The 12298-nt window shown below is 40.6% G+C and overlaps 1 protein-coding gene across 1 annotated transcript; it reads right to left on the bottom strand.

Moving 5' to 3' along the window:
• Window positions 1–5255: 5255 nt before the first annotated feature.
• On the bottom strand, window positions 5256–10048 carry LOC104580906 (alpha-1-antitrypsin). The gene is made up of 4 exons (XM_010228459.2): window positions 9403–10048; window positions 8184–8448; window positions 6359–6506; window positions 5256–5469 (listed from the first exon to the last, which is right to left on the bottom strand). The coding sequence occupies exons 1-4, from the start codon at window positions 10046–10048 to the stop codon at window positions 5278–5280; spliced, it is 1251 nt and encodes a 416-aa protein (XP_010226761.2). The 3' UTR covers window positions 5256–5277.
• Between the last annotated feature and the right edge of the window lie 2250 nt (window positions 10049–12298).

Below are 12298 nucleotides of genomic sequence, written 5' to 3'. Positions count from 1 at the left end.
CTTTGGTCAAAGTGCAAGCTGTTATGCAAATATTAAGTCACATTAGACTTTTATCTGTGGTCAGACATGTTACATTAGTCAAACAGTTATCTTCCCTGCTTTGAGGTCAGCTATCACAAAATGCTGGATAATCTGATTATCTCTAAGTTATATCATTTAGCAGGCAAATAGCTTCTTTATTTGTAAAAACAAAACAAAATAACAACAAAAAATAGCAAATTCATGGATATAAAATAATAGATATAAATAGACTAAGCTGAAAAAAAAAGAAGTACTTCAAATCCATATTTTTCTGACAGTTGAAGAACGGTCACAAAAACAACCAAAATCTCATATTAAGCGCTCAGAACAAATAACTCACACAGCCACATTCAAGCCTACAACAAGCTGTCCTTTAAACTGCTCTTTGCCATCAGTGCCTAAACACGACCTTTTAAACTTAATTGGTAAACCTAGTATATTTTTTGACTTCAGTTCTAGTTAGAAGCTAGACTTAACTCTATTAATTTGGACACAAGTGAGTTAGCATATAAAGGTTTTATCACATCATTCTGTGTAGCTGTAGTCATTTTACATTAGAAACATTTATTTTAAAATATTTTTTCCCATGTAACCATGAAGAAAACAATCTACTAGAATATTCAGCTGTGATTTCATTTAGTCCTGGTGAGATATCTTCCCACCTCAGTGAACAGCAGCATGCTGATACATTGCGACTGATTTGTCGCTGACTGGCTCAGTTACCAAAGATAAAACAGAATAAACAATGATGAAATATTATTTATTATGGCTATTCAGCAAAGAAAAATAGGTACTTTTGGTCAAGTTGCTAAATATCTAGTGACTGAATAACAGAGTATCAGTGTATTAGGTAAGATAAGAAGGCAAAGGAAAAGAAGTCATAAGAAATGTTTTGCATAGCCTTCCTCAGTTTCAAAACTGACAAAGTATTTCAAAAATGTCATTTGTACAGGCTTTCTCTGGCCACCTTAACAAAATAGAGAGAAGTCGCCCAGCTTGTCACCTGGGAGTGTGTCGGTGCAAATGCCCTTCCTGTCCTCTCTCCTCCCTGGGCTCATTCCTAGCTCGTGCTGCCCTGCACCTGCGCAGGGAGCTGTATTCACAGGCGGTTCTCCTCCCCATAGCCATCCCAGTCTTATCTCTCTGTGATGTGACTGACCCCATCCTGATTTTCCACGGAACGATGGAGAAGAGCTGGGAATCCTACTGGCTGGCACACAAATGGGCTTCACAGGAGGACAGGCTTGGCAAATGTCCTCCTAGGGCAATGGATGTTTCGCTGCCAGACAGGGATCTATCCTAGCTCAACTCCCTCCAGCACTTTCCTTTTGTCCCCTAATGGCCCATGGGTGTCCATCTCCCCCTGTTCACTGCCAGAAGTGGAATTTCAGCACCAGTGTGCCCTGGAGTACTTCCTCCACTACCTTTCCTTTTTGCCAGAGAGACCAGTTATGCAAGTTTGCTGTCACTAGTACTTCACTGTGGTGTTTCTGCCCTTCTGACTCTATGTAGGTGAGGGGGCTGCTGGAAATAGAAACTTCTTTCATCAAAACTTATGGCAGACCACAGACAATGTGGGTTAGTGGACACTGGTGTCCTTGAGTGTCTTTGTGCTGAGAGTTCCAAATTTCTGCAGTCTTGGGGCCTTGCTCAGTGTCCCTATGTTTCTACTCATCCTGTGGTAATTATAGATGATTGAGAGAAAGGGAAATTTTAGTCATATTTGTGTTCTGTGGATCACAGCATTGCATTTTGTGCCAGCACCCTCTCTTGAAAGATCAAGGCTCTCGCAGTATTTCTGCTCCAAATCTGCTCATTTCAGAAATTACCCTGTGTAATGAATATTTTCATACTGCATATAGGAAGCAAGAAAGACATGAAGCTGCTCTGCCCTTTGGCTATACTCAGGCATGTTGGGGACTAGCTTGCTGAAGTTCCCCTTTTGTTGCATGCAGGTTGCTTTAATTCCCACCAGTTTCTTACACTCAAAATCATGTTACAGAGAAAAAAAAAGGATAATTATCATATATAAAAAGATGAATATTTGCCATTAGCATTTTTAGAATATTAACAGTCTTATTCAAAAATTATTATTAATCTGATTGCATTACCAAGACTTACAGTTCAAATTATGCACAGTTAAAATTACTATAAACAAAATTTTCTCTGGCATTATGCCACTGCCCTGGTGGGTCCTCAGATCAAAGGTTTTTGACAACAGGGAAGGTATAGCAAGCTGCCTTGCCATGTATTAACTAACTCCTTTGTTTTTCTATTCTAGAACATTAAATGGATCATTCTGCGTAAAATAACTACTCTTTATTAATACCTATTAGTCACAGAAGCACACATATATAACAATACATAAGTGTTATACCATACACTTATATAAAGCTAAAGTAAATTTTAAACAAATTAGGTAATAGTCACCTGATGGTAGAGGAATTACTGTTACCACTAAACAAACTAAAACAAAGTCCCAGGCAGGTCAAGACAGGTCCATGCCAAACCTGGCAGGTCCTGAGACCCGAGGTCTGCGTTGTGAGCTTAACACAAAGCAGGTAGTGCTACAAGCAACGGCAACAGCATCTTTGCTGAGCTTAGGGCTGACCCTCCTCCTCCTGTGCATGTTGACTGAGCGAGAGTTACTGGATTACACCTGCCTGAAGGGTACAAGTCCGTCTGTCTGTCCTGCTGGGCAAGGTGCCTGGTGCAGCGGGAGGACAAGAAGGTGCCGCGGTGGAGCTGGCAGCGTCCCCCTCCCGCACAAACAGCAAGGAGCAAGCGGGAGGGATGAAATATTTGCATGCAGGAGGGAGAGTGGGAAGCTACGAAAAGGATCTGGTGCAGAGAGGAAATGCATAGAGCAGGCTTAATAAGGAAAATCTGTGGTTTTCCGAGCTGCAACAAGAGCAAGGCTAGAGGAGTAGGACTTAGGGTTCATGGAGGAGAGGGATAAGAATAGGCCATATAACAAACAGCAGAGCACAGCATGGACGTAGGTGGGGAGAAAACTGTCTGTTGCTCTTTTGTGCTAAGTGTAGTGCCTGCCTCTACTTCAACACCGTCTCTGGCAAATTCTGCAGTGGAAAATCACAGCAAGATGTCGCTAACTGAGAGCTGTTGCCTGATGAAGCAAATCTGGCAGACAGCTCCTGAATGCTGATCTTGACACTGGCAGGAAATCCCCTGTGGGGATGGCAGGCACTCTTCTTTTCCATGGCTCTGTCTTCCCAGGGCCAGTGGGCAGGTATCACGTCTCCTGCTGTCCCTGCAACCCCTCCAACCCTTTCCTTGTACACAAGATCATACAGGAGATGTAGCCTAAGAGATTACTGAGGGACTCACCTGTGACAGCACATGTTGCTGAGCTCCAGTTCTCCCCTGGATTTCCATCAGACTGTGCTGTGGGATCGTTCTCCCACAATACTTGAGAAAAAACGGAATTCCCACATCCTGCTTTTGAATGGTGCATGTGTTTATGAAAGCACCAGGATACTGAGGGCAGGAAAAAAGGAGCTTCCATCCCAAAATGTGGTTTTCTGTTCCGTAAAAGCTGATTTAGCTGCTATGAGGGAATCTCTTGATCTTCAAATCTCTCCCAGAAACCACATGGGTGCTATCTTCCTTCTGCTGTGCAATATTTATATATATGTGTGTCTCCATCTATTGCAAAATGGTTTACAAGGGAGGGAACAATATTTACTTTCATATCTGCTACAGATAACCATGCATCTGGAACCTCTGTTTCTTCTGCATTTCTTGATATAAGTTTTGAGTAACTCCACTGAAATCAAATAGATCAGTTTTGCACCTAGTGCAAATTGGTGCAACTCCAGGGAATTCACAAAATACACAGCTAAGGATCTCACCTCACTGGCCTCTCTTGTCAGTTTTTACTGTTGTTTTTCTGAAAGCCCATTCTCTGACCATGGTTAACAATAGGATTGATGACGGTTAGTAGGACCGACCATGTATCAATGCTTCACTGCGCTGCCCACTTTCGGGAAGGAAGAAAGTGGTACTGTCTGATAGGGTGCCCTATGAATTAGGCTGTGCGTGTGTTAGAAATCTGAGCCACAGCACCATCCAAACAGAGGGGTGCGAGTGAATGAAGGAGCCAGGAAGATGATGTAGCACATGTGCATCTCTTGTACATGCTGATGGCAGGAGTCCCAAACAGAGCTGTTCACACACGTAACTATCCAGAAATTTTGTGTGTTTACGTGAAAAAATGCTGTCAACCAGTGAGTGTGAGATTTAACATGAGGTTTTTACAGGGAAGACAGAGTAGAAAGGGAGCTTTGAGACCAGTTTGTTGTTTTTGTTTGGACTGTGAAAGGGGAGACAGTTCTCCACTCTCTCTTGCACATGTCCCAGACTGCCGAAACCACAGTTGCTCCTCACGGAGGGCACACAGTGAGGCTGTGGGACCTTTACTCTTCACTCTGAGATTCAGGATGGGATAGGTGTGTTGATACTGTTTCATCTTCTTCCAAAAAGCATTGCTGCGGGGGAGAAAGGGCAACGGTACTGCTGCTAAGGCAGGTCTGTTGGAAAAAATTACTAGCCAGCCCTTGTGCTGCACTGAACTCCACCCAGGTGCCTTCCACCATGTGCTGGAGAGGCAACCTGGCTTCAGGATGCTCCCTACTAACCCTCAGTGACTGTACAAGGATGGCACTTGAAACACCTACAGTTTGCTAGACTATTATTCCATATTTTCCAAAATTTTCAGCTCACAGTAGTTCAGTACTTGTATAACAGCCATCAGTAATACCTCGCCAGCTCATTCTCCTTCTGACCAGTGATGGCTCTACGTGTGAGAAGCCAATTACTCACACAGGCTATCTAAGGATGTCTAATAGGCAATATTTGGTTGAAAGTTTTCAGGTTGAGCAGATTCAATTTTCCATCTCTGCTTTGAGCTTAAAGAAACTTTCAGGCAGATTTGCTGCTAGAACTAATGCTAAAAATGACAGAATATTTCTTGTGAAGAAAAGAGATCTCTATCTCTCAATTTTTCACATTTTCCTTGTTGACTCTTTTAGAAGCTTCAGTCTTCTATGTCCCTGCATTGTTGAACCAATTTTCTGTTTCATCTTAAGCTGGTGTCATGGTCAATATCAACTTTGTTTGATAGCATGGAATGCAAAGTTTGGTAAAGAAAAGCTTCACATTAAACTGATACAAATAGAAATAATTTACATTAGCATTTTCACATTTTCTTTAATCAGAATTCATACACAACTTCACTTAATGTAAAGCAGGGTTAACTATTTTTCCTATGAAGAGGGTGCTGTTTGTAGCTCTATCAAAAATCAGCATGAGGAAGGGACGGATGAATTCAATGTGTTGAGGAAAAGAAATGGCCATTATTCTAGCAAAGCTTACTGCTGCTGCCTCAGTACCTGTCTCGTCAACATCCAGCGCAGTCTTATGGACAACCTGGGAAGAAAGAAAACATTCACAGTAGTTCAGTAGTAGTGGACACAGAACAGGCACCTGAGAGATGAGCCAAATTGCTTTTAAAACAGCCCTGCTTTAAGGGATCTACTGCAGAGGAATGGGTAGGGGCAGAGGAGAAAGGTGAGCTTTGTTGTTTGCAGGTGCTGCTGCCTCAAATGACAACCCAGATGGATCTACCCAAATCTCCTCAGCAAAAAAGTTCCAGATGTTTGCCTTGTGTCCCAGGGATTGGATGGAGGACAGAGGCTCGGCTTGAAAGAGATCATCGGTGAAACCCACCCTGTATTGTAAGGTGTCAAAATGCTTTTGAAAGGTTTGAGGGTTAGTCATGCTGTCTGAGACAATAAGTAGAGAAGAACAACATGCATTTTACACTGTGTTAAAAGTCCTCTTGCATCTGAGGAAAGAAGTCACCTGAAGACAAAGAAAAGAGATGATGGTATTTGGGCAAATACTAATAAGCTGCCACTAAAAATGATGCTCTCTGTTTTTTCCAAGAATGCTAAAACAGGTTAGGAAAAGAAAAAGATTCTCTTTTTTCCAGATCTCATCTTATACTCTTGAGATTCCCTCTTTCTACTTGCTACTCTTCTCACTCTCTTGGTTGCTTTTCCTCTTGTCCTACAGGACCTTGGCTGGTGACATTCTTGGAAGAAAAGATGCACAGCAAACTAACCTGAACTCAGCACTCACTGATGGATTTCTCTCAGCAGCAGTTTCAGAGCACCAGGGTGAATCTGGCGCCCAGCAGTGGCAGTTTGTGAAGCCAGAAACTGGTTTTGCCCAGTGTTTCTGAACATCTGCCACAGACAGGTTTATGTTGCATGTCTCTGAGAGGACAGGAGTGGGCCTGGGAAAACAGACGTACCTTAGAAACCTTCAGCCCTGGGGTGCCGGTGATGCCAGACAGATCTGCCTGGTTGGTGAACACATCAGTAATTCCCATTTTGTTCAGGATATTCTTTATGTCATAGTTTCCAGAGATAGAAAATTTGGGCAAGTACAGGCTTATTCTCCTGTTTTAAAGGGAAAAAGCACATATAGTGGTAAGAAAGGTCTTTCATCAGGGTAAATGATAATGGGGAGACTGTGCAATTCTTATGACTGCCAAACCCTAGGCGAGTCCTGAACATACAGTAAGCATTAATCCAATTGCTAGCGCTTCTCATAGAGATAAGGACATTATTTATCATCATAATAGCAATATTTACTGGCATTTTGCTTTAGCAAATGTGGAAGCACTGGCAGAAGACAGTACCATGGGTATAAAGTGCAAAGTACAGTTGCACTTTATCAACTATTGCATGAGCCCCTTCATCCATACCAGCACTTGGATGTCAGTGAGCTGACAGGTCTGTTTTGCCCAGCTCCAGAGATCAAACTGTATCTTCTGAGTTGCTGCTCATAGCATTTCCACTATCTCTCGTCTATCCACAGGCTGTTCTTTCTTAGTACGCTTTCTGTTTGCATTTCTCTTCATGCACTGTCTGGGGATCCTAGAAGTCTAATAGTCCCCTGCTGTTAGGTAACTCATGTCTTCTGTTGTCTCTCTGTGAAATAATTTGGGCTAAACAGCAGGAGTGGACAGGATCCAAATCTGCTGCTGTAGCCTTCATGCAATGCTGCCCCGTGCATTAGAAGATAATTGGACTAAGTTTACTAACACTGCCATCACCATAACACTAGAATTGAAATTGCTATTTGGTTCTCACAGTCTCTCACATAGAATTCTTATTTCTGTGTTGCTCTTAACTGAACTTGCACCAAAGATTAATTTAGATTAAGATTTTCCTGATTTTGCAGCTGAGAATTGCATGTTCTTACTTTTCATATTTGAGGTATCGCACTTTTAGTTCCTATCTAATTTGCTCCACAGTATGCCTTTATTATCTGTAGCAGCATTTCTGTAATGATGCATCAAGAATCACGGACATGAACCAAACAGATTTATTACTGTGAATCAAGGAAAAGCTTGGTAAATTAGGCATATATTGACTTCACATTATTTTTCTACTGCTGCTAAGATCTCCTTCCTCCCAGACAAGTCAGATCATATAATGTGTTAGTTGATGTTGGTGTCAATGGTTAGACTGATCAGAACTTCATTAGACCTTTATAGTTTCAAAAAGAAAGTGTCAGAAAATCTGGAAATCCACAATTAATCACTAGCCTATCCCAGTAACCACTGTGTACTGCTGACCTTGAAATGAAGATATTTGGTTAGGACATATTACATATGTGTGCAATACTACAAACTGTTTAAGTTACGTTTTTTTAGGTTTTAGGCATATGTCTGACTAATGATGTGTCAGTGACAAATGTGAGGTAAAACACAGCTGAAACCTCAGTACTGGAGATTTAGTTTAAAATTACCACCTTCCTACTCATTCAATGGACTATTTTAGAAAGCCCAATACAGCTTTGCTACTCTGTGGTCCCCAGAGCCCATAAGAAGGTCTCTGCTCTGGCATAAGGAGCAAAAAGTCACTCCAAACTTTGCAGAATAGTCAAATACCAGCCAGTCGCAAGATTTTTACAGCTAGGGTGCACAAGCCAAAAATAATCCAGTCTGTTCCCAGAATCCAGCTGAGTGAGCAGTGTTTGCATTCCAGAAGGAAAAAAAAAAAAAAAAAAGAGAGAGAGAGAGAGAGAGACTATATGTCTAGATGCCACTGCAGCAGTTGGAAGGTTACCTTTTGGAGAGCTTTTTTGACCATTCATGGACAGTTTCCTTGACCAGGGCTTGCTCTAGATGCTTCATTTTTCCCTTTTCTGGCAGAGCTAGAAATACTGTAGCACTCCCATTGTAATGAAGCCGTACTATGGTGCAAGGAATCTTTGCATCAAAATAGAAGTCATATATGTCTGTTAGGTGCATCATAGGGACTTTCACAGTTGTTTCTTCATCCACAAAGAACTCTCTTTCTCCAGTGAGCTCAAAAGGCTTTTCCCACTTGCCTGGTGGACAGAAGAATGCACTGAACACCCCATGTCCCATCTCATTATAAATGTAATTTTATATAAGTAACATTTGTCTATTTTTGTTACTTATTTAACTATCATTTGTTAAATTCAAAATTTTCAAACTTACTTACTTTACTAAAAGTAAGTGTGTCACAGTAAGAGTCTTACCTGATCAAAAAATGTGTTAGGTTCCAATTTGACTTTATTTTTCAGATTTCAGTAGTGAAAAATCTAGGCATTTTATCTGTACTTCTTACCATTACTAAGATGAACTAAGTGGCCTGTCCTTATGTCATTTATAGACTTGCTTGACATTAATTGTACACTCATATAACTTGATTTCTATTGATTTTAATGGTAAACCTCAATCTGAGGATAAAATTAACCTGTAATCTCATATGTCAGTTTTATTATGTTAGTGTTAACATCACACCTAATCCACATCAAAAATTCAGTGCTTCCACTTTTTCCCTTAAAATCCACTTCCATGCCCATCATTAGCATCTTCCATGCGTAGATATGGTAGTGTGTATACACTTCAAGGACTTCAATAGGAAAAAAGGAGTATGTTGGATATAGTAAGTTAGACTATGCAATCAAGCACTCTTTTAAAGAGGAGCATTAAAAGGATTAGGTCATGGATTCATCCCAGTGTCTGCACTGAAAATTAAAATAATGTGGAGCAACCAGGCTTATGGCTAAATTCTAAAAAGCAAGCTGAGGCTGCATGGGAGGGTGCCTCTCCAAGCAGCTCTGCCCTGGCTGCCTCCTGGGGCTGAGAGGGTCCCTGCCTGCTCTTCTGCCCCATGGTGAATTGCTGCTCTGGCATGCCAAGGGTGGAAAGCTGGGCCTTGTGCCTCTACTCCAACAAAGAACATCTGATATTCTCCCCAGAGTAACTTCCAAGGATGAATAATGTGAACGAGAACACTGGATGACTTGAATTACCTTTAAAGAAAACGAAGCTTGCCAGAAGCATTACAGTCTGTGGATCTATATCTTCGACCAAACTGGTAATTTTCCCATGTGTTTTCCTCTCTACATAATTATTGATTTGCTTCTCAGCCTCTGCAGGATTGTTGAAGTCAACAGTCAAGGCATCCATTTCATACAGAGCTTTGGCATCATCTAAAAACTTTTTTAATGGTTTCAACTTCTCGGATAGAAATATGGTATTGCCCATGTCAAGATAGACCTCACTCTCAGGATGGCTCAGCATATGGATGAGATGGTGGAAGCCTTCGTGTATTTCCTTCTCATGCATCTCTGTAAGGTTAAAGGTGAGTCCTTCCAGGATCTGAGTCTGAGTGGCTGATTTGGCAACAAAGGCCAGCATTGCAAAGACAGTGGAGATGCTTACAGGAGAGAAGAAAATGTTCTTATTAGGTGTCTCCAGGCTAATCTCTTTAAAAAACTGAAATGCAAAGTCAGCATTGTTTGGTACTAGTTTGAGGCAACTCATCACTTCACCTGCATGATCTGTTTGGTGCTCGTATTTGTTTGGATCGTGCTTATTGTGCTCGGAAGTGAGCTGACCATGAGCCACAGCATGAAGATCAACCAGTAGCAAACACATGTAAAGTATGATTTTCATCTTCTTGTATTACAATGCTCTGGAAAAAAAAGGGAGAATCTATTACCAAGATAAGGAAATCAAGTTACAATATGTACTCCGGCATTCCCACTAAGAGATTTTGTGAAACTTTTAGTTGTCCTCCATTTCTGCATTCCACAGCTCCTGCCAGGGGGTTTTGTATTTCTCCAGGCCTGCTAGCAAGTCCAGCTGTCTCTGCAAGCTTCACACTAAACATCCACTTGGGAGTAAAATACGGTGTAGAATAGCTGAATACACAGCACCCTCAGCAGGCCAGAGAACAGAGAGGACATCCCATCAGAAAACAGACCACTTGTTAGATTGCTTAACCACTGGAGAGCTGCTATACCACTATGCTTTTGACATTAATGATCTAAGATAATTCCCTCAAAGACCATCATAGAAGAGAGTTTGAGCACTCTGAGAGGAGTGAAAGAGAGACTAAATTCATGTAGGGGGGCAGCAATCACTAGATAGATCCAAACTGAATTTATGACAAGTGCTTAAATAAACTTTTGGTCAGACTGACAAGGCACTCATTTCAAAAGAGGTTTGGTTTCTTTTTAGTAGCAGACCAAATACAAAGCCTTATCTCTCTAAGGACAGGTACTCTTTATTTTTAAAATCAAATGATGTAACACTAAGAACCTTTAGCGTGTTGTTCCTTAGTAGACAAATCAAACCACTGGAACAGGTTCATTTTGAATGCTGCAAAAGCAGTTGATGTCAATAACAAAAACAAGGTCTTATTTTAATCAGATGCTCTACCGGTCAAAGGTCAATGCTCTTATCCTACCCTATTGATCTCAGCTGCGGTATCTGCATTCGTTTGCAGAGCAGACAGTGTATAAGCTTTTGTGCAGAGAGTTTGGAAATGTAATGTGGAGATGAATGTCCCGGTGGGCCTTGCTTCTGGGTCATACAAATGGTGAGAGATTTGTAAAGTGCTTTGGGAGATAACAATTCATATTTGCTAAAAATTGTACAAGAAGGGGTATATTGAATCAATATCTTCCTGTTCTGGCACTATTCAACTTGAAAGATTGCCATGAGGAAGAACTATGATCCTGGTCTTGCTTTTCCACAACAGCAGAGGGAGAAAGTTGTATTAGTAATTTGAATATCCAGTTACAACTGGACCTGCATAAGAACAACAAAAATAGGAAACATTCACGTAACTGACCTAAGTAGTTCTAAAAGGCAGGCCTACTCACATTTTGGCTGCCCCATTTCTGACAAGTGGAAAAACTGTAAGTATTCTTGGTAACTACATTTTCAGTCCCTGTATACAGTAGTTTCAAATTATAATTTTGTGTCCTCCTCTGATTCTGACATTGAATTTATATTTCTCAATATATCTAGCCACTTGTGGCTCAACATAAGACCTCCAGTTCTGAATATCTAAAACCACCTATCAGAGAGCCAATGTATTAGTCAGACTTTGTAAAGAAATCAGCTCCGCTCCCAAACAAAATCATCGGAGCTAAGCTTAATCTATTTCCACGTATCCAGCAGGCCGATTCAGAAGCTGTCTTTGGATGAATTGTTCACTGTGAACTGTTTACTCAGCTCTAGTCCTAATTTATCAAGAATAACTTGAACACTGAAGAAAGAAATATTTCATTTTAAACAGAAGTCACCATCTGTTCCCTATCTCATCACATTTAATGCTTATAACAAAACACAGCACATAGAAGGAATTTTCGATTACACGTAGAACTGCCAATTTCTATTTATTTGGAATGCAGAGTAGACATGAAATTTAACTGACCTGGATTCAAAATTTTAACTGATGAATAAGGCATGTTTTTGCAGTAAAAGCTGAAATATTGGATATAGTTTTTCTGGAGTTTTTTTATTATCTTTGTATTTTTGCTCTATGTAATTATGACATGTTTGCATTTTGTGGTTGATTTATGTGCTTTCACAGAATTAATTTCTTTTTAGCATAGCTCTGAATTCACAGATAATTAAATACAATCTGAATCTGAATCATCCATCTGTTACTCAGTACTGTCCAATCACTAATCAAAACTCATGAGTCAACTCTCACAAAATTCTTGATAATAGTTGATTTAAAAATCCTGAGATTATGAAAGACTCAGCAGCTGCAGTTTCTAGAGATCTGTTTTTGTTGTCCTAGAGATCTTAAGCCTTGAAGATGCAGGTGGGTCACTCTTTTAGACTTCTGCTTGGAACATAAAGTTTATAATAATAGAATTTGTATCCTTGAAACTTTCAGGGTAAGAC

This window comes from Tinamus guttatus, unplaced genomic scaffold, assembly GCF_059628265.1.
Source record: "Tinamus guttatus ecotype Peru unplaced genomic scaffold, ASM5962826v1 Tinamus_guttatus_pri_ptg000048l, whole genome shotgun sequence".
In the NCBI taxonomy this organism is placed as follows: Eukaryota; Metazoa; Chordata; class Aves; order Tinamiformes; family Tinamidae; genus Tinamus; species Tinamus guttatus.
This window is presented reverse-complemented; position numbering and strand designations above follow the sequence as displayed.